This window comes from Theropithecus gelada, chromosome 13 (assembly GCF_003255815.1).
Source record: "Theropithecus gelada isolate Dixy chromosome 13, Tgel_1.0, whole genome shotgun sequence".
In the NCBI taxonomy this organism is placed as follows: Eukaryota; Metazoa; Chordata; class Mammalia; order Primates; family Cercopithecidae; genus Theropithecus; species Theropithecus gelada.
The window spans coordinates 75,350,193-75,372,532 of NC_037681.1; the positions used below are offsets into that span (position 1 = coordinate 75,350,193).

Sequence of the window (22,340 nt, forward strand, 5' to 3'; positions counted from 1 at the left end):
GTGCCTCACTCTGCTGCAGTGAGCAAGAAGGAAACCCAGTTGCTAAGAGGTTCTCGAGCTAAGATCTGTTGTTCTTAAGTCTTGAGTATTATTGGTTACATCTTGCTTAGAGGCAATTTCTTTCCAAAGGGTATTCATGTGATCAAGAAATACAGAGTTCACAGTGCTCTCACTGATTTCCTTACCCATCCCTGTTTCAGATGTTACAAGAACGATTCCGGGAATTTGCCCGAGACACCGGGAACATTGGACAGGAGCGTGTGGACACGGTCAATCACATGGCAGATGAGCTCATCAACTCTGGACATTCAGATGCCGCCACCATTGCTGAATGGAAGGACGGCCTCAATGAAGCCTGGGCCGACCTCCTGGAGCTCATTGACACAAGAACACAGATTCTTGCCGCTTCCTATGAACTGCACAAGTTTTACCACGATGCCAAGGAGATCTTTGGGCGTATACAGGACAAACACAAGAAACTCCCTGAGGAGCTTGGGAGAGATCAGAACACAGTGGAGACCTTACAGAGAATGCACACTACATTTGAGCATGACATCCAGGCTCTGGGCACACAGGTGGGTAGGGCAGCCACCCAGGGGTGCTGGGGAGGCTTTTTCTCCATAGAACGTCTTTGGGCATTTGTAAGTATCTCCCTGTTCCTTGGCTCCTCAAAAGAATTGCCCCAATTAAGCACATACATGTACCCACTTTGTAATAGTGCTCCATCTGGGAAAACTTATCAGTCCCTAAAGGTCTGCGTTTGCCACATTTGCGAACATTAGATGAGTGCCCCCATGATTAAAATAAATACAGCAGATGCATACACAAACGTTTGCAAGTTATAGGCCTCAGCAAGTGTTTTTACTATGTTAGCATATCCATCCAGAACAATTTCCAAAATAATACCTTACTATTTTTCATCAACCAGGTTCTAAGTTACATGTCTAGAAAAAGAAAGAACAGGATTCTGCGTGCCTCATCCCCAGTATAAAATGACTGGAACTAAGACTTTGTTTAAAAGATGTTTGACAAAGTAGTAACAATATAACAGAATCTAGTGTAATCACTCTCTAGTTTTCTTTCTGATCTCTGCACAGTTTCTTGTTTAGTCTTCTGCCTTTTAATTGAAAAACAAATGTAGTTTTTTTTCTTCTAAGTTTCGTGGCCCTAGAGAAGAAGCCAATTTTATTTAAGATGTTATCCCTGATTATGTCAGGGGTTCTTGTTGTTAAGAGTATATTGAGTATCTAAATTATCTCAGCTTTTTCTGTTAAAAGCCAAATAGTAAGTATTTTCAGGTTTATGAGATACACACACTCTGTTGCAGCTCTGCCCTCTGTTATTGTAGCATAAAGCAGCCATAGACGGTGAGAAGATGAATGAACGTAGCTGTATTCCAATAAATCTTCATTTACAGAAACAGGCCACCCAGATATGGCCTTGGGCTGACCCAGTCTAGTGCCTCAGCCTCTAGATAGCTTTGGTATACTTTGGGATTTGTTCTGTGAAGGGACCACCTTGATTGTTGTTCTCTCTCACTTCCCCTTAATTCCTGTCACTATGACTGCAAGTTTAATTTACCTCTTTAAGCTTTGGTTCCCTAGTAGTTTAAGGATTGAGGTGCAAAACATACGACATAGTGAGATCTCTAGAAATGTTTTCTAATTATTATTATATAACAAAAGTTTAGGGAAACATGAGATACCTAGAGATAGAATTAAAAAACACCTTAGCAACGTAGGTCTTTCCTCTGCACCTCTAAAATCATTTACTTTTAGAACTGCAAGACACTTGAGAGACAGTGGAGTTGCTCTCTCATTTTTTCATTAAATGCCTTCGCCTCATTAGACTTAGAGATGAGGAAGCCCAAGAAGGGTCTCGGAACATCCAGGGTAGGAATCTAGTCCCTCGAGTCTGATAGTCTGCACCTCGCCATACCCACTGGGCTATGATGTTTATAGCAGTGAAAAGGATGTGTGTCCTACTGCAGGTATTGACCTGATCTGGGTTTCTTTTCACAGAATAACAGCAGAAGGGAAGGCTCTTGGTGCAAGCTCCCAGGAGCATGTGGTGCTTCCTCTTTGGTTGTTTCCTTTTGTGCCAGCTTCTCCTGCCACTGTCTCCATTCTGCACGGGAGCTGTGGGAGTGACACATAGCACTGATGGAGGTCTTGAGTGGTTATGCAAAGCAATAGTTCATATTTGTGGAAATTTTCACTTTTGCTGTCCTCTTTTACCTTACATTTTATTGTCAGCAAATTGAAAACAGCCAGAGACACGGAAACAGGTGTTTTGAAAAATGTGGTTCATCGTGTAGGAAAATTAGCTTTTCAAGTAATTTCCTGGGAATTTGTTCATTGTAATTTGAGTTAAAACTGAGCCATAATCAAAGAATATTTCCAAAAATCCTTTAGGATATGGAAATCAAATCACACTGGAAACCAGAGCCTGTTGGTTCTTTTTTGCATCTTTTGCAGAAACTGCTTTTTTTTTTTTTTTTAAACCTATTATCACCTAAAGTGCTTCTGTGCAATCGGGGGTCAGTAATCCACCTCCCCACAAGCCCTAGTGCTGCCCATCCCCACCCCCTTTTACCCCACTTAGCATTTCTCCATGTACTACTGTCATAGACATCTAAAAGTTCTCATCATCCAGGACAGTTGTCTACAGACTTCTTTGATCACGCAGCTTTATCAGTACATGATGATTGGGTGTCCATTTCCCTATATATGTATGTCTTTAATGAGGCATTGTACACAAGTATGGCACTACTAGTGTTACATACTTTATATAAGACATTTAAGAGCAGAAAATTTAACTATAAAATTAGCCGCACTTACTAGCTTCAGTTTTAAAGACATATACTGCTCCCCAAAAAAAGGTAAGAGTATATTCTTATTTTTGTTTTTACAGAGGAAAAATATTATGCACGTTGTCTATACTGTTTATTCCAGTTAGTTGTCATCTTGGAGTGCTTTTTGTGTGACTACATAGAAGCCCTTCCTCATTCTTTTTCATGACTGAGCAGGAGTCTCCTGCTGGATGCACCATCATTAATTTAACCAGTCATTCACTGATGGTCACTTTATTTTCAGTCTTTTGCTTTTACATATACTGCTGCAGTAAATAATCTATGCATATTTCATTTCCTAAATATACAAGAATATATATGTAGGATCAGTTCCCCAAAGTAGGATCATAAAATCAGAAGGTACCACATTTATCATTTTCATGGGTACTGCCCATTTACCTTCTGTAGAAACTGTAGTCGGTTACACTCCTGTCTACAGAGAATGAGTTCACTGACAAATATGTCATCGCACTTGGATTTTTGCCAACTAATAGATGACACATTACAGTATCTCCATGAAGCATCTCTTCATGTTTAAGACCCATTTGCATTTCCTGCTCTCTGAATGTTTTCTTCATGCCAGTTTCTGTGTTGGTTTGTTGGTTTTTTCTTTTTTTTCTTTTCTTTTTTTTTTTGTTTGATGACTGTCATAGCTGAAAAAAATAACTCAACCAAAATATGTAGATGTAAGTAGGAGTGCATCATTGGCTCCATTTACCACATCACAATTCTCAATGCGTATTTTTAGATTTGCAAGGTTTTTGTTGAAATGTGGCTATTTCAGGCTTCACCTTCTTTAACATTAATTAGTTATTTTAACCACATAGGATGCCACGTTTTTATACTTTTTGAGTGTAAATGTCCCATGGTGAGAACTCTTACAGGCGATACATACATTGTATTCACATAGCAATGGGAAGTCGTTTTCAAAATGTGCTCTTCATGGCAGTTTCCCATTCATCATAAAGAACTTAATAATGTAGTTGAACAGATTTATAGAAAATTTGGGTTTTTGTGAGTTGGATCTCCCCAGTGAAATTGAGGGCTCCTTAAGGGGCATGGGCCATGTTTTGACTCTGTGCTCCCTTTAGTGTGTGAGCAGAATGGAAGAGGGTGATGGTGGGAAGGCCACCATGGACTGACCTGGCTCATCCCCCACATGGCTTCACAGGTGAGGCAGCTGCAGGAGGATGCAGCCCGCCTCCAGGCGGCCTATGCGGGTGACAAGGCTGACGACATCCAGAAGCGCGAGAACGAGGTCCTGGAAGCCTGGAAGTCCCTGTTGGACGCCTGCGAGAGCCGCAGGGTGCGGCTGGTGGACACGGGGGACAAGTTCCGCTTCTTCAGCATGGTGCGTGACCTCATGCTCTGGATGGAGGATGTCATCCGGCAGATCGAGGCCCAGGAGAAGCCAAGGTAATGCTTTCAGCCCAAAGGAAATTGGACTCATTGGCCCTTGGTTAAAACATAGGAATCTTCCAGAGAGAAGCAGGAGCCTTGAGAGCAGTTCCTGCCTGAGTGAGAGCTTCAAGGCCAGAGAGGGGGTGGGGAGGTGCTTGGAGTGCAGCACCACTGCTTTGGTTACCTCGTGCACAGCATCACCAGGGAATGGGGGTGCCTGGGGTTACCAAAGCCTCTCCCATTCTCCCTACTCCTGGCTCCCATTTCCCACAGTCACTCAGGCCCTCTTGCCCACATCTGTGCTTGAAGTAGGACCTTGTGCTTCAAGTAGCCACATACCTTGAGCATGACTAACTGCCCTGTCTTTGCAATGAGATGACTTTTCTGAGTTATTTTTCTGTGCCTGTTTTTTGGATTAAAAACCACTCTATCCCTTTCCATGCACTTTACTAAAGGTGTCACCCTGAATATCTGCTTTAATATGGTGTCCTTGGGTTATTATTTAATATTTGTCCTATATTTTTGGCTTCGTTTCATGCAAATTAGTGAAGAGAAGTTAACAGTAGAACACAGAGGTACATATTTAACCTCCAGTTCACCCCTCTGCCAACTCCAGCCCCCACTGTAATTGAGAAACTATGCCACAATAAAAGGGATTTTTTATGATATATATTTTTGAAGCAGTTGTATTTCCTTGATCAGAATCAGTAGGTTTTGATCCATGCTGGTCACTGCTTTCTAGGCTAGTTCCCATCCTGTGTATCTTTTTGTGTCTCAATAAGGAGACCGTATTAGCTGCTCTTTGATATGCATATCCTGAATCTTTGACAGCTAACTCATCAAGGTGCAATTGGGGCACCTGTTACTGCTTCTCTGCTTTCTAGAAGAGAGTCTTTCTGACTTGCATTTCAAAGGAAAAGTATGAACAGAAAACCATTGCTTTTTCTGGCACCCACCTGGCAACCATTTTGAATTATTCAGGCAGACACACAAAAACAAAAGCAGCCATATTCTGAAGTTTGGTTGCCTGGCTGGTCCTGAACTGTGCTGTCACTGTGCTTTGGCTCCAGTGGCCCAACCTAAGCTCAGTGAGTGATTCAGACCTGAAAGACCATCAGTTTCCTTCAAATTAATTGTGTGTTTTAAAACCTACAGATTTTTTGAAAAGTTTGATCTAATGGAAGCATCATTTGTGTAATTTTAGGGATGTATCATCTGTTGAACTCTTAATGAATAATCATCAAGGCATCAAAGCTGAAATTGATGCACGTAATGACAGTTTCACAACCTGCATTGAACTTGGGAAATCCCTGTTGGCAAGAAAACACTATGCATCTGAGGAGGTAGGGTGCTACTTTGCTTTGGAGCTGCAGGATAAATGCAGCTGGTGTCAAGATGTAAAGTGACTTTGTTTTATGTGTGTGTGTGTGTCAGAGATAATGTGTTTACATTCATATACGCACACGTATGTTTTAAAACTCCTTTCCTGTGCATCTAGAATAATACAATTATGCAAGACTCTAGGCCCACGCTGGCAAATCTGTGGCACAGAAGACAATTTTTGAGGGCTGCAAAATGGACTCCCCTTCCTCCCCAGTCAGTACTCTTTTAGATGATGCCAATGTCCATTGACTATGCCCTAGATCAGTTTGCTGTTGAGTGCATGGTTGGTGATTCTGGTTAGGACAGTGGTAATAAAGAGGTCAATTATTAGTTGTGTGTGTGGCCCCCTGCATGGGAATGGGCGTCCTCTCCAAGAGGTCAGGGCTTTGTCCCTCTTGCTGTCCCTTTCCTGAACGTGTTTGCTGCAGGGAGCCTCCTCACAACAAAACAGCTTTGGCAGGGCTTCCCCACCTTCCTCCTGCCGCTTCTGGAAGGAGCAGTGCTATGCTTTTCTTTCCTCTCCCAGTCCTCAGACAGACTGAGCAGTCCTTAGATATCTCCCAGCTTAATAGTGGTCTTTGCAGAAAATGTATTTTTCTAATATAAAATGATCCCATCAAGAGGATGTGGTGCAGTCCATTAAGATGTCCCGGGGATTATCTTTTTCATACAGATCAAGGAAAAATTACTGCAGTTGACGGAAAAGAGGAAAGAAATGATTGACAAGTGGGAAGACCGATGGGAATGGTTAAGACTGAGTAAGGACGTACTTTGTTTATCTTTCTGCTCTTTTGGGTATCCGTGGAAAGCATGCACGTTTATTTTCCTGCTTTAATTCATTAATGTTATCACTTAAAGATTGTTTGAGTTTTAGATGCCTTTTTAGTGCCCTGTTTTCACCATTTCATGGTAAATATTATTTTTAAGAATCTTCCTATGGCATAGTCATTTTTCACCCCTTGATTGATCTCAGTGTCATAGGTGGGAATTGGATGTTCTTTAGGGATGACAATTTGGCACCTCCCTGGGAGAATACAGATAGAAGCCCTCTCCCCCATTTTTCTTCAAGAATTCTTGCTTCAGAGTCAAGGTGGAAAGTCGGTCTCATTAAGTCATATTTGGTGCTCTTAGTGGAATGTTGATAACATAATAAAATAAAAACCAACGTCTATTAAAATTTTGCTGTGAACGAGGCATTGTTCTAAGTGGTTTTTAAATGTCTTTCTGTATTTATTCCCCAAAGTGACCCTGTGAATTAGATTCTATTTTTAATTCTCATTTTATAAGGGAATATGTGAGCTAATACAGGGTTTGTAATGTACAGTATTAGGAATAGCATTTCATAATTGGTATGAGCACTAACAGCCCAACTCAAGCATTGCTTACCATGCTTTGCCATTCTGTGTTGGAGTTCTGGGCTCTGTCATGATGTTCTGACTCCATCTATGCGTGTTATGGGTGTTTACTAGAAACCAAATGCAAGGGCCTTTTCTGAAAGGTGTGACAGCACATTCTGTTGGGCCCAGAGCCCTCAGAAATCCCACTTTTTGACCATTCTTTGCAGGAGGATTTGATCTGTATGTTTTGAGAATTGTGGGGCAGTTTCATTCAGCTCAGCAAAACCCACATTGCACACTGAACCAGGCACCAGCTTGTATGCCAGGGACACAGTGATGACATGCACAGTACCTGCCTTGAAAAGCCAACAAGTCCCTAGTGCAGAGGTGGCATCTTCTTCATGTAGTCATGTTGGGGGCTACCGAGGTGCTGAAAGCAGATAGCTAGCCAGCTCCTTGGGACGCCAACACTTCCCACAGTCCATTTTTTACCTCAGTGACCCCAGGCTTTGCTGCATGAAATGCAGTGAAAATCAGTGTTAACTGTAGCACAAAGCCCGGTTCTAACCTACCTTCTCATAACTATGGTGGAACTAGTGTTCCCTCACAGGTGGAGGAACGGAATGAAACAGAGCGAAAGCCTTGGTCTCCACCATCTGTAGTGTTCCCATATCCTTCCCTCCCTCTAAACCCCCAAAATAAAATACTACTGCCCAAAAGAGGGCAAGTTAAGAATGCCTGCCCATCTGGCTAGGTGTAGATTGTGAATTCATGCAGGTCTCTGAAGGCTTAGCTCATGAAGTGGGGCCGAGTGAACAGAGCGTTCACTGTAGACCTGCGCCGGGCAGTATGATAGCTGCTGTCCCACGTGTGGCTCTTGAGAACTTGAAATGTCTCAAATTGAGATGTGCAGTGAATGTGTGCCATTAAATGCACATCAGATTTAGATTTAGAAGGAAAAAAGATTGTAACAGATCTCAGTAGTTTTTTTCATATTGATTACATGTTATAATGATAATTTTATACATATTATGTGAAATACACTATCAAAGTTAATTTCACCTATTTATTTTTACTCTTTTTAATGTGGCTACTGGAAAAGTGAAAGTTGCATGTGTGGCTCACATTACATTTACATTGGACAGGGCTAATTTAGAGTAGATGATAGACTGGTTATGCAGGTAGCCATCACCAGAGGGCAGCAGTGCCAAGAGATAAGGCCATATGACTGCCCCATCACCTCCTGGTCAACATGTACTAACTCATGGTACCCTGTGCAGTTCTGGAGGTCCATCAGTTCTCAAGAGACGCCAGTGTGGCCGAGGCCTGGCTGCTTGGCCAGGAGCCGTACCTGTCCAGCCGAGAGATAGGCCAGAGTGTGGACGAGGTGGAGAAGCTCATCAAGCGCCATGAGGCATTTGAAAAGTCTGCAGCGACCTGGGATGAGAGGTTCTCTGCCCTGGAAAGGCTGACTACAGTAAGTGGCCACTGGGCCCTTTGCCTGTTGGTGCCATGGCAACTTTTTCTTCCTGCTTGCCTTTTAGACCAGGGAATTCACACGGTTGATCATTTTTGTTTTTTGTTTTTTGTTTTTTCAAGTAGTGAAGATCTTCTTAAAATGGGTGGCTCCTGTGGAGCAGGACCTAGGGAGAGGGTCAGGACTGTTACCTCCTCAGTCACATCCTGGGCACCTGCATTTATGATCCCTTATAATAGCTTCCTGCCTGGGGATTGATTGGTGGTGGTGGTGTTTTTCTCCAAATCTTTCATTCTCCCCTATCTCAAAAAAGCTTTGTTCTCGAGGTGGCATGGCCTCAAAATTTTCTTCAGTTTCAGAATTAGAATTCCCATCAAATAGAAGCTTAATCCTATTCTGTTGTTAAGTCCCCATTCCTGATCCTCTCTTCTGTCAACATAAAGGCCTTAGAATAGGATTTGTGCACTGGTGTTTCCTCTTCCAAGACTTTTGCTTTCGTGGTAGAAAGCTGATCCTTTGCAGTGTACAAAATGGTGTTTCTGATTTCCAGTTCTGGGCATTTAAAATGTACCTGCATACGTTTGTGTTAAAACAGAGTACTTCTGGTGCATCCATATGACTCATGAAATGGCTTTGTTTCAGTTAGACTATTCTGTGGCTTTTTAATGTGTTGTTTGGGTTTTGGCTGAACGCAGATCCCCACCACAGCACAAGCGGCTTCCTTGAGAATTATTGCAGCTCTGTCCCTGGTGTTTGTCTGAGCTCTCCTGGGGAGTCCAGCATGAACCCTCAGGCTCAGGTACTTTCCTCCTCAGCAGAGTTGAGAGTTGCATAGTTAATTTAGAAATTAAACCCAAGCTCCCAGGGGTCCTACAAACAGCTCACAGGAATTTTGCCAGCCCATGGAATAGACCATTTCCTGTAGTTTTAGGTTGTAGCTGCAGTTCCTGTGAACCTAATTCCATTTGGCTCACAATGTTAGAGCGTCTTCTTGTCCAGTGTGGTCCAGTTTAGCAAACTAGACAGGAGGACTTCCTGGGTTCCTAGAACCTTTTTCTGCAAAGAGGCAGAGTTTGGGACTCTACCAAACATCACTCTGTTTTCTCTTAGTTGGAGTTACTGGAAGTGCGCAGACAGCAAGAGGAAGAGGAGAGGAAGAGGCGGCCGCCTTCTCCCGAGCCGAGCACGAAGGTTTCAGAGGAGGCTGAGTCCCAGCAGCAGTGGTGAGTCCCAGCAGCTCCAGAGGCTGGGCCCTTAGTCTCGGTGGCCAATGAGGTTTATGGGGCATCTTTCTGAAGCCTTGCATTTCTAGGCCTAACCACATGCCCTGCCTACTCATTGCTTCCATAGACTGTTTAAAGTCTGTATAGTTACCCGAAATAATCTTGGAGGACACTGATCTGTCCACAGTCACATAGGTATGTAGGTGGCAGAAGTAGAATGTAGACAGTGCCCTTTCTCATCCTGTGTGCACACAAACAGTATGCTCAGAACTTCCATATGATTAAATGCATGGAGTGAACTGCCCAGATTTTAGGCCAGTGATTTTGTGGTGATGCTTTTTTTGAAAGTTCTAAGTCACTTCACACAGAGGGCAGCAATTATTCTCTATTTCCAAAGGGCTAATTATTTTGCTATGGTAAGAGCTCCATGGCAACCTCTAATGCTGCCTTTATTTGGTGGGGCGGGGCATAGGGCATTCCTGTAGTCATATTTTCTATCTAGAGTCTATTTAAAACACTTGGAAGTTTCAGATTTAAAAAGAATTACATTATGTGAAAGGGTTGCTTGTAATAAAATAGAGTGATGATGTTCTCCCACCCTCTCTTACTATTTCCTCTTTCTCCTCTTCTTCCTTTCCCTTCCTCCTCCTTTCCCGCCCTTCCCTAACAGGGATACTGCAAAAGGAGAACAAGTTTCCCAAAACGGTTTGCCGGCTGAACAGGGATCTCCACGGGTTAGTTACCGCTCTCAAACCTACCAAAACTACAAAAACTTTAATAGCAGACGGACAGCCAGTGACCAGCCATGGTCTGGACTGTGAAGTTCACTACCATTTGTCAAGAATCAGCCTTTCCAAATCCTCTGGGTTTTGACTTTTTGGCTTCCACTTCACCCAAAATGTTAAAATTTTTACTTAATTCATAGCCTTCCTTGGTTTCATATTTGTTTGCATTTAATTCATGTTTGAGTCTCTTAACTGATGGATGCCCAGCTGCCTTAAAGCACCATACTTATTTTTTGTTTATTTATTGTGAGCTTTTTACTTTATTAAGATTTTACAGCGAAACCCTTACATGAGTAATTGAAATGAAATTAAATGAGATTACAGCATAATGAAGAAGAAAACTAGAATCTAACAGGTATGACACATTCAGTTATTCTAACAGGACACAGTACTGTGCTATATGTAGCCCCCTTTCCAGATGTTATTAACCTGTAGTAGTTTACTGTTAACTAGGAAGACTGGTGTATGAGGAGGGAGACATTCTATAATAAGATTAAAACCTAAAGTCAGCTGTGTAACATTCCATGAAAGATGCATTCATTCATTGAAGATGACAAAAAGGGAGTTGGATATATTCTGGAAGCTGTTGTAATTGCAGGCACACAATCTCAAACGTTTTGAGACCCTTGGGTCATTTATTACTTTTTACAAACCAGTTCCTCTCTAACTTTTTTTCTGCCAATTCCTGAATTGAAAACTGTAGGCTTCCTTGCACAGATGTTGCAGCCAGCCTCAGGAGTAAAGTGCCCACTGACTGCTGCCGCCACCTCTGTCTCGCTCCCTGTCAGTGCTGCGGCACTTGGGACACAGCAGGTGACAGCGGTTCTCAGCATGTTTTAGAAGCCTGCCTCACAGACTTCCGTGCCTCTCCATTCAGCCGATGACTTCAGGGTGTCAAACTGTTTTAATTTTTCAAACAAATGGAACAGAAGCCATTGTGGTTCATCCTGATTACTTGAACGTTGCACTTGGTGGACCGTGCCTGGGAGCGCTCGCATGCCCCCTGGCTTCAGAAGTCATGTCAGTGTCTAGACAAACTCCACTCTACATCTTGGATTAGTCTTCTGATTCATTGTTCATTTCCTCAAGACTTTTTGTGGAATTATCTGATAAAGGAAGCTTTTCGGATGGTATCTGTCAGGACACCAGCATGAATTGAAAATGTTTTCACAAAAATCCTTTTCCTTAGAAATAAAAGCTGGTGACAGAGATGGTTTCCTAGTACCGATAAAAAGAAAACCAAATCCATATTATACATCAAAGCCTTGTGAGACATTCACTTTGCTCCTTTGCCATATTTAGATGTGTTAGTAGAATCAGAAACCTGTTTTGATATGTGTTCTCCATGAGTTAAGTCTGATTTGTCTTTTTATTTCATGATGCATGTCTTTTTTTTTCTTTTGTCAGGATAACGTCATATAGCATCTTGTTTGTTTTTCCTTATCTCTATGTACATATCTATCTACTTCTGACTGTAGATGGGTATATAGATAGATGCCAAGCTTCTTATGTTCTGGGGGTAGTGTGCATCATTATTGGGTCTCTGCCTTAAAACACATCAAAATTCATTTTAGAAAAAAAAACTGCTTTGTCTTTGGTCATTAGGGAGCTCTAATGTGTGTTTCTGGCTCCAAATTACATTTTGTGTTTTATTGATCTATATGTATATATGTGATGTTTTCATATATATATGTGTGTGTTTAAATTTTGTATCACCAGGACTGATACCCAATTTGACACTTTTTGTATCTAGAAGACCCTCCAAAAAAGGAACCACATAAGCACACAAGAAAAGAGTGCTATGATGCTTTTAGCATTTGTTATCATGCCTATTTTTATCTAGATTTTTTAATGTAACATGTCATAACAAAATTTTAATTACAATTGGATTGTATTAGAAGAAGAAAAAGTATTTTTATTGTTTTGAGTGATGATGCAGAGACTCAATGAACTTGAAAATAGCATTGCTTTGTGCACTTTGAAAACCAATCAGGTGTTTTCTGTGCTACTAGTTGTCACGTTGCATTTATGTTCACCTCCTGATTTAAGTATCTCGGGTGTGCCCAGCCACTAAAGCACTCTGGACTAATCGCTAAAGAGAAGCAACGTGGGGTGGGGTTGCAGGGGATGTGTTCACATGTACCCATCATTTGATCATAGCACTGTGATTGCTTTTGATGTGTGTCTCTGGTGGTGTGTTGTCTGTTGGCATGCTTAAAGCACATGTCCATTAAAATTCATTTTGTTCCTTTTATTTTCCTTGTTTTCTTGGTTAGTGATTCATTTGCATAAACATTAATGATCTCTGCATACTGGTTTGGGGTTTTCTCTTTCCTTCTAACTCTAAAGAAAAAATTTTTGCTGCAGAATTATCCTCAGAAGAGGCTTCCCTGGCCTTCATCTACCTTGCAGTCTGACCAAGTATGATAAATTTTAGCCGTTTTAAGGAAACATTTCTCTACCCAGGTCATTGCTGTCACTAGCAGCTTTCAAGTCAAACCTGCAGCACTAAATTTTTTTTTAACCTGGTTTCTCTACATACTAACCCCATGTCTCTCTGGACTCACACCTGGCTCAGGCCTTCCAGACCAAACTCATACTTCCTCCTCACCAGAAGTCTCCTGAAATCTCACTCTAGAGAAGATTTATCACCTTTAAAGTCCACTCACATTGTTTTGACTGAGGGTTTTGTTTTTTGGGTATTTCCCCTCCTGCAACTCTCCTTTAAAAGTGAAAAGAGAGAGAATGGTTTAAATAGTCTGTTGCTCATAAGCACGTATCTGCAGTCTGTCACTTGCAAGGCCTGGGTGATCACCATGCAGCACTCGTGCACACACACACCCCCACATGTCTTTTTGTCCTAATAATCCATTTTCCACATTGCCATGAGGGTAAAGGGTTCCAATCAAAACCACCCTTAAACTGTCTAGTTTCTAGTCGTCCCTCAGCCCCGATGCTAATTATGATAGTTTGCATAGACATAACTTAAACTTGTGATTCTCCCTCCTTCTAGAGCTTTTTTTAGCCCTTTCCCCCCCAAAAAATTAGTTTTGTTCAAAATCAAGCATTGGGCCCAGCCATTAAGTTAAGACCTAATAAATGAGAGATCCAGTTCCCAAGAGTTGATAGATCAGGTGTTCACATGGTGGTGGCCAGTCTACCATTTATCCCGTCAAGGTTGTTACTGCTAATTTGGTGTCACTTTGGTCCTGGGCAGCAGTGGTGGGCGACGTATCTAATGAGCGTGCCATTGACTTCTCCATGTTTGTCTGTGTACGAGGGGTGCAGGTTGTCTGTAATCCACTAAAGTGTCAGCCACACCCAGCTTTAGTAACTCGCTAATCGCACACCCTGGGTGTATCAGCCAGGGGCTGCTACAGTTAATGGTACAAAGTTGATGGTACACAGGCTGAAAATGATAATGAATCAAGACCCTACTACATTTCCAAAGCCGAAAAGCCATGAGGGTTACAATTTAAATGAGCTTGGGAAGGAACGCTCCCGAAGACGTCTCCAGCCTGAAGGGTCAGAGCCGCTGGAAGCCTGGCTGTCTCTGGGCTTTCTCGTCTCAGTGCAGCAAGGCACCGTGATCAACCAACCCGTGATGGGGAAGGCCCTGGTTCTGTCTTTGTTTGGGGGTAAATAGCTGTGTGGTGTTGAGTGACTGTGATTGGCTTTTCCAGCTCCTTTAACACAAACTACAACCCACTCACGATACAACTTCGGCAGATGTGGTCAAATTGATGTTTGTTGACTTGCCTCATTTCCTTCCAGCTCTTAAGTTCCAAAGTCTAACTGGGATGGTAGATGTGAAATGCATGATTGTCGTCCTAATTTCTGCATGTGTTTATGACAATGTGTTGAGGGGAGGGGGAGGAGAGCCAGAGAACATTTTCAGGAACCAAGGTCTTTCCTTGTCTTACTCTGGGGGAATGCCATGTAGCTCTGATAGAGTTGTCTATCGGTCTGTTTGTGAATGCCCTTTCGCTTAAACTTCCAGCCCTTCTGGTGGCATCCTTGATCGTAAGGTGGCTGCTGTATAACGTCCACTCTCTTTCATATTTAATATGTGTGATTGTTACTGTTGTCTTTTTGTTTTAAAGTAACCATAAGAGGAGATGATCTGAGTTATATTTATTGATCAGAGGAATAGAGTGCAGTAAAACTCATACTGGCATTTCGCTTTTCTTATTTCCCTGTAAACGGGCGGGTATTAATCCATTCCCACCTTCTAATGTCCTTGGTGTCCAGCTGGCTTTGTGGGTGTGCAATGGTTTTACTGTACTGCCTCGATCTCTGCCAGGCATTTATACACAGCCACATGTGCGAGTCAGGTAGAGCGTATGTGGTCACCCCCATGGCTCATGGAGTTAGCTGAATGGCCTCTCCGCTGTCCCTAGATGGCAGAAACGGTGGATACAAGCGAAATGGTCAACGGCGCTACAGAACAAAGAACGAGCTCTAAAGAGTCCAGCCCCGTCCCCTCCCCGACCTCTGATCGCAAAGCCAAGACTGCCCTCCCAGCCCAGAGTGCGGCCACCTTACCAGCCAGAACCCAGGAGACGCCTTCGGCCCAGATGGAAGGTTTCCTCAATCGGAAACACGAGTGGGAGGCCCACAATAAGAAAGCCTCAAGCAGGTAACAGCAGCAGAGCCTGCCACAGTAAGATGGGAAGTCAGCCTATGAAGGGATAAGGTGGGCCACTCTTGAATTGGAAGAGAAGTATGTGCTCATGTAGTTTTATTCCTTTGGTAGCTTCCTGGACATTGCATTCTTCTTGGGCTGACGCTGGAAAGCAGGAGTAGAATGCTGGTTATTCACTGAGAGAAGGAAGAGTTGAGTTTGGATGGGAGTAGCTAGACGGGGCTTTAGTAGTTTGTCTGGAGAAGGAATTTGCTAGGTTGAGACTGAAGAGTCTTCTTTACCTTAAGTGAATGGTTTCATTTAGAAATCCTCGTGGGTTTTTTGTAAAAAGCCATTCACCATTTCCCCTGCCCTGATCTCCATATCAACCTTTATATATATATTCATTGTCTCTCAACAGCCCCCATTTTTTTATTTAACAGATGGGGAACCAGAGGCTCTGAGCGGTTAATAAAGCTCACTTTCTGTGGAAACCTAGTAAATGGCAAAGCTGGAATAGGAAACTGCAAAGCCTATGTGCTTAACTAGTAAACCCAACCACCTGGGACCACCATGTCTTATTGTGCAGTTTGTTTGCTGTGCAAGGCGATCAGAATATCTAAGAACTGCCATTCGCATTGAGAACAACATAGGGATTTATATATTAATACATGCTGGTGTAATACAGGCCAGTGTTCTGTTAAAATTAGTATATTAGGGCAGTTTGCCATACCATAGGGGAAAAGCCACTTTATTCTAATTCACCCAAAGGTACCGTAAGTGCTGATGGCTCTGGGTCTGTCTTTCTGTCAAGTTGCCAAGTCACATAAGTAATAAACCTGCAGCTGGAGGAGCTGCTGCTGGAGGACAGGCATGTTTCAGACAAGGAGCATGGCCTGTAACCCATGACCATAAGAGGGCGCTACAGCAGAGAGTACTAAACATCAATCAAAGTGAGCTCAGAGTACAAGAGAGTAACTTGCTTTTCTCCAAAGTAAAAGAGAAGACATAGCCCTCAAACACCTGCCCTGTGCCCTGTCCCCGAACTCTCCAAGGAGAAATTTTTTCTGTTGTTTAGTGTTAGCAGAATTTAGGAAGGGCTTGTAATAAGGAAGGTTGAGGGTTGGGCGGGATCACACTGTGTTGTGTGAGGATCATTTCCATGTTAATGAAATGTTTAGTTCTTCAAGGGGAATGTGGTAGAGACTTTATCTCCCCTGCCCTTTTTTTTAAAACTGCTCAGGTCCTGGCACAATGTTTATTGTGTCATAAATAACCAAGAAATGGGTTTCTACAAAGATGCAAAGACTGCTGCTTCTGGAATTCCCTACCACAGCGAGGTCCCTGTGAGTTTGAAAGAAGCTGTCTGCGAAGTGGCCCTTGATTACAAAAAGAAGAAGCACGTATTCAAGCTAAGGTGAGAGTCGCCATGCTTCAGGGCTGCCAGAGTGGGTTTGCATTTACTTCCACTCTGAAGGTTGGTTTTCTTAGACAGCTGCTGTGATTAGTTTGTTCTCTCTTCTGCCATTTTAAATCCCCAATAAAGTGAAAAACCAGTTTGGCACATGTCTCAGGCTGAATTCTTTGGCAACTGTGGCCAGCCACCAGCTTCCCTGTGGTTAACAGTACAGCTGAGCATTGAAGGATAAGGAGCTTTTGATTTTATAACCAGGCACTTAACTGTTCCCTAAGACTTAAAGAGAGCTAGTCACATTTCACAGTTTAAGAGAGGCTTTGAAAAATAGTTTCCCCATTTTTTCAGCTTATCCCGACCCAGGAGATGCTATTCTTTGCTCATGAGTTATCTGGAGATGGGTCAAGTGAGTCATCCTGGAGCTGGATGGAGACAAACAGGAAATGTTTGGATGGGGCCTGGGACCCTGTCCTCCCCTGACTCTCCCAGTAGATGCTCCAGCTGCCTCAGAACCATCTAGTTCCAAATATCTCTACCCTGTAGGATACATGTACCTCCCTACAGAGTGGAGTTAATCTCAGAATTTCTCCTCACAACTGGAAGTAGGCAGAAAAATTATTTTATCTTTTAAAAATGTAAAAAATAAACATTTTAGTGGTTAGGATGCTTGTTTACTGATTTGCACTGTTGCTTTGGGATCTGAAAAGCTTTGGTCTTCATTTATTTGTATGTTTCATGCCAGTTGGACTAGGCCAAGGGCTGCAGAGGAGAGAGTGTCAAATGATTTGATTTATTGAGCTCTGCTGCTGCGCAGTACAGGCAGGCTCTTCGGGTCCTGGAACACTTTACATTTTGTAAGACAATGCACCGGCAGCTTGGCTCCTTGGCTGCTTTCCCCTTTGTACTCTCTTCATGCAGCTTCAGAGAACTGGGATATTAGTGAACGGCAGCTACCCTCTGCTACACAACAGTACCCTCTTACTCTCCGCAGCCACAGAGTGAACCTGTGACCCCTCCAAGCCTAGGGACCTCCCAGTGTCACACTAATAGGGCTTCTTAATTCTAAGACATACAGTAGAAGAAAAGTTGAAGAGACATTTTCTGTTTGCCTATTCTGAGACTCTGGAACATGTGAATGTAGGGGATACAAGCTCAGTAGCAGAATGTCAAAAGGGCTCGTTGTGTTCAAAAGCTTTCTCCTGAATTCAGTTTAGACCAGTAAGTGATCAGGCATCCACAAGTGAGTTTTATCACAATAAAGCCAAATGTTATGTTTGGGGTTTTTTTAAATCTTTCCATTGGATTGAAGCACAGGCTCCCCGTGTGTATCATTGGTGCGATTTTATGGCTTCTTGATCTCCAGGGGTCCGTTGCTGGGCCTGGGCAGGTCCCCAGGCTTGTTGGTGACATATGCAGGTTGACGCTTCTGTTGTGACTCCTGTGGTCTGCTTCTGTCCTCTGTGGGATATGGGAGTTGGGGGATTTTTATTTCTCTGTAATTAAGTGGTGACTAACTTTCTTCCTTGAAATTACAGACTAAATGATGGCAATGAGTACCTCTTCCAAGCCAAAGACGATGTAAGTTTCTAAATGTTATTTCTCTCCAGTACTTAGGAGTTTGCAAGTGTTTGTGGGATGATGGGCTTTATTCAGAATGTTCTTCGCGTAAATGATGATCAGTGATGGTTTCTATCATTGGGCTCCAGTCACCAGCACTAGAAGGTGTTTGGTTCTGTCTCTAGAAGGCAGTGAATATGATCTCGCTGTCCCTTTGCCGAGGCAGGATCCCTTGAAGTCAATGGAGGGAATCTTTGCTCATCCCCTCCCAGGGATGAGGCACAGTGAGGTGGTCCCAGGACTGGTTGTGGATCATGATGGGACCCCCGCTGCACCCTGTGCCCGTAGCCAGCTGTTTAATGGGTGTGTACCTCACCTCAAGGAAAGAGAGGGTCCATTGATGGAAAAGTAATACCTATAGTGCCCTTAAATGTGAAAAAGCACCTTCTAGGGTGGGATCTGACCACCTCACAGATTGAGACCAGTCTTCCAGCTCTTACAAGTTTGTAGGGCCACTTACTAGGTGATGAGTAGAACTGAATTTTCATGAGAAGCTGAACCAGCTTCCCTCTCCTGTACTGATAAGGCAGAGGTGCATTTGGGGACAGTGCCCAGAAGTGACTCTGCTCACCCCTCAGTTGGCCAGGTGTGCCATTCTCAAGCCTTGGCGCCAGAACCCCTCCCACCTAGCCCTCTTAGTTGAGTCTTACCTGTGTCCCTTCCTCTGTCCAGGAGGAAATGAACACATGGATCCAGGCCATCTCTTCGGCCATCTCCTCTGATAAACATGAGGTGTCTGCCAGCACCCAGAGCACGCCAGCATCCAGCCGGGCGCAGACCCTCCCCACCAGCGTCGTCACCATCACCAGCGAGTCCAGTCCCGGCAAGCGGGAAAAGGACAAAGAGAAAGACAAAGAGAAGCGGTTCAGCCTTTTTGGCAAAAAGAAATGAACTCCTTTCCTTCACCTCCTGCCCTTCTCTTACCTTTTCAGTGAAATTCCAGCATGCAAGCTCAGAACCAACACATTACTCTCTGTGCCTAATGTTCCTCAATGTGGTTGATTTTTTTTTTTTTTTTTTTTTTTTTTTTTTAATTTATAGAGCATTTCTGGGGGGTGGGGGAAACACACCTGAACACTTTATCTCCAAGTTACAAAAGTTTGAGGTGCAGAGGGAAGGCCAGATTTTTTTTAATGAAATTATATAGATTAGATCTCAGTATTTAAACTGTTCCTCAATTTTGTGAGGCTGTGTTGGAAATAACCCGCCTCTAGTGCTGTTGGTATGCAAGGCAGCGGTGCTTAATCAATATTTCCTGTGCTTACCAGAGACAAAATGTACCAATATCCTGACACCATTCTCTCTCCATTTACTTCCGGTGGTTACCCTGAGTCTTGACTATTAGAAGTGCCCAAGATGGGGCTAACCTTTATTAAACAGATCACATATTATGATCTTGCTGCAGCCACAGTGCAGCTCCACATTAACTCTACAGACCAAACCATTTGTATCTGGCATCACTTACTAACACATGACATGCGGCTTTTCTGCATCAACTGCTATGACGGTTAAGAATGTCAGTATACAAGAAGGAATAGAAAACTGATACTGTTTTAAATAATCTGTAATTTCAATTTTTTTTTTTTTTTGCTGAAATACATTATATTGTATGTTTGAGATAATTCTAGTACAAAGTATAATAAAACTAGATGTATAATAAACCCTTTAAATCATTGGTAAGTGTACAAGTGGTGGAACTGAAGCATTTACTGGACAAAGTAATGTTACTTTAATGGTTACTTGCTCGTGCGTTGCCACACTGTGTTATAATTTGCTTCATTTCCTTGCTATTTGATACATAGTGTGCATTTCTCTGTCACTGTAACTATTGTAATGACAAATTTTCATCTTACTGCACAATCAAAATGACATTGATAGGAATGAACTCCAGAGGCTGGGCCTGAACAGGGAGGTGGTCGCTCAGGCCTGGTGCTCAGTCGTACGACCTGTACCTCTCAACTTTTGCCCTATCTGTTAAATATATGCTATGTCATTAAATGCTTTTAAATCTAGCACGGTGACTAAGTGTTGTTCTTCCTCTGCTGCGTGTGCAAGCCCAGTAGGGAAACTGCAAAGGGAGAAATGACAAACAGGAAACATTTTATAACCAGTCTGGGCTCACTTTTGCATTTTTTATGCATGTCTGGTGCACAAGCTTTGGAAACTACAGTAAACAGTAATAAATGTGACTGTTTTGTAGTTACACATTCAGGCTTTATCTTTTATTTATGAAAAAGTTACCAGAGCACTTGTGAGATGTGAGCTCTGAGATAGGGGTTGGCAAATTTGTTCTGTAAAGGGATGGAGATAGTAAATATTTTAGGCTTTGTAGGCCATAACTGTCTCTGTTGCTCAACTCGGCTGTTGTGTAATACAAAGGCAGTCATTGACAGTATGTGAACGCCTGGGCATGGCTATGTTCCAGTAAAATTATTCAGGGACACAAATTTGAATTTCCTATAACTTTCGCATGCCATATAATATTTTGATTTTTTTGTAATGATTTCAAAATGTAAAGTCTACTTTATACAGATCAGACCAAAAAGGAAAAAAAAAGTAACAGGCAACAGATCAGGTCTGGCCCATGGGCCATAGTTTGTGACTTCAGCATAGAGTCGTGGGTTATTTACAAGTGACATACTTTTCCTGGGTTATCTGGATATGCTGACTCCATGCCGCTTGCATAAACTAGCAGCAATGGATGCTAGTATTATGGATGTCCAGTAAGTTATTCCACAAAGACCATGCCTAAGGTGGCATCAACCCTGGGCTCCACAGCTGAGTGTCATCAAAGCTTTCTCTTAACTCTCTTACCTCTAGGCAAACTGAGACCTCACCTTCTCCCCTGTTTCCCACGACAGTCCTTCGCCCTTGCCATGCTCAGGGTTGGAATCAAGTTGTTCCATTCTCAACAGATCAAAATGTTTAGTTAAGGCAAAGTATCTTGGAAACAATTGTGATTGATTACAGTCTTGTACTCTTGACAAAGCTGTGCAGATGGCAAAAAGTTCACACCAGCAATCCTGGAATCCCATAAGAAATACATAGATGTTGAACATCATGCACATAATTTCAACAGTTCGCAGATCTCTAGTTACGAATCTGGGCTTTCATGGTATTTGCTCTCTTCTTGCACTTGATAAGGATCCACTGAGGCCTAAATGTGGAAGATGATGGGCAGCAAAAGGAGAAGAGTGTCAGAAGACCCCAATCAAGACGTGTTCACCATCAGAAGTTATAGGCCACACAGGGTCATGAGCTTCAAGCCTGGCAGGGTAAATAATAGTTTTTGGGTTTTGTTGTTTTTTTTTTCATCCTTTCACTGTCATATTTTTTGAGGTTTTTGCACATTTCTTATTGCCATAATGCTGTGCTATTTTACCCTGATTTTGGCCCCTTAATAAATCTGAAGAGAATTAGTGAAAATAAGGCTTAGGATGTGAAATGGCATTGTCACTTGAATCAAGGCCGCTTTGTGTCCTACTTGAGCATCTCAAGTTGGGATGCATCTTCTGATGGCACTTCAGGATTGTGCTCTGCTTGAACTGCCTGTGTTTTTTTTGTTGTTTTTTTGGGAGGGGGTTTTTTTGGGTGTACGGAGAGTGATGGTGCTGCTTACAATTCGTGGCATCTTGGGTAGATGAAACAACGTATCAGACTGGGTGATGGGCACATTGTCATCTCACCGAGTTCCTGGAACTGTTAGAATTGCTTGTGTGTGGGGATCCTAGGTTAGTTCCCCTGGATATTGTTTTCTCAGTCAGAATTCTTTTATAAATACATATTTCCCTTCATGTAGTGCTACAGTCCATATAGAAAAGGCAGGATCAATGCTGGAGTCTTTCCCATTATTTGCATTACTTTCCTATAATCAGCATTATTTATGAGTTCGTTCCTGTCCTCCAAAGATGAACAATTTTTTAAATATGAATTTATGGGCTTAAATATATTTGAGTTTTGTTCAGGTGACTTCCTCTTTGTTTTTTGGTGAGTATATTTTATAATTTTGAATCGACCTTTCTAAACATGGCCCATAACACAAAAACATGTTTTAACAAAGAAGAAAAAAGACTTCTTTCCATCAAAGCTCAATAGAGACTTCTCTCTATTGAAGATCATGGTGAAATATTTCATTTTCCACTAGAATATTTTTAAATTATTCATTTGCTTTATTCTATGTTATAAAAGCTCAGAATAGCAATACTAATACTACCACCACCAATATAAT

General features: G+C 42.5%; 1 protein-coding gene across 3 annotated transcripts in view; it reads left to right on the plus strand.

Moving 5' to 3' along the window:
• Positions 1 to 20,124, plus strand: part of SPTBN1 (spectrin beta, non-erythrocytic 1) — a 211,549-nt gene extending 191,425 nt beyond the window's left edge. For 2 of the 3 annotated variants that reach the window (XM_025354672.1, XM_025354674.1), the window contains 11 exons: positions 201 to 575; positions 4,023 to 4,267; positions 5,457 to 5,595; positions 6,309 to 6,393; positions 8,253 to 8,449; positions 9,560 to 9,672; positions 10,343 to 10,406; positions 14,858 to 15,096; positions 16,325 to 16,498; positions 18,031 to 18,073; positions 18,785 to 20,124. In XM_025354672.1, coding sequence (XP_025210457.1) covers positions 201 to 575; positions 4,023 to 4,267; positions 5,457 to 5,595; positions 6,309 to 6,393; positions 8,253 to 8,449; positions 9,560 to 9,672; positions 10,343 to 10,406; positions 14,858 to 15,096; positions 16,325 to 16,498; positions 18,031 to 18,073; positions 18,785 to 19,003 — 1,893 coding nt within the window. In that variant the 3' untranslated portion in view covers positions 19,004 to 20,124. Of the gene's footprint in view, positions 1 to 200; positions 576 to 4,022; positions 4,268 to 5,456; positions 5,596 to 6,308; positions 6,394 to 8,252; positions 8,450 to 9,559; positions 9,673 to 10,342; positions 12,712 to 14,857; positions 15,097 to 16,324; positions 16,499 to 18,030; positions 18,074 to 18,784 lie in introns of those variants that run through there. The other variant, XM_025354675.1, reaches the window with a different exon arrangement.
• The last annotated feature ends 2,216 nt before the right edge of the window (positions 20,125 to 22,340 follow it).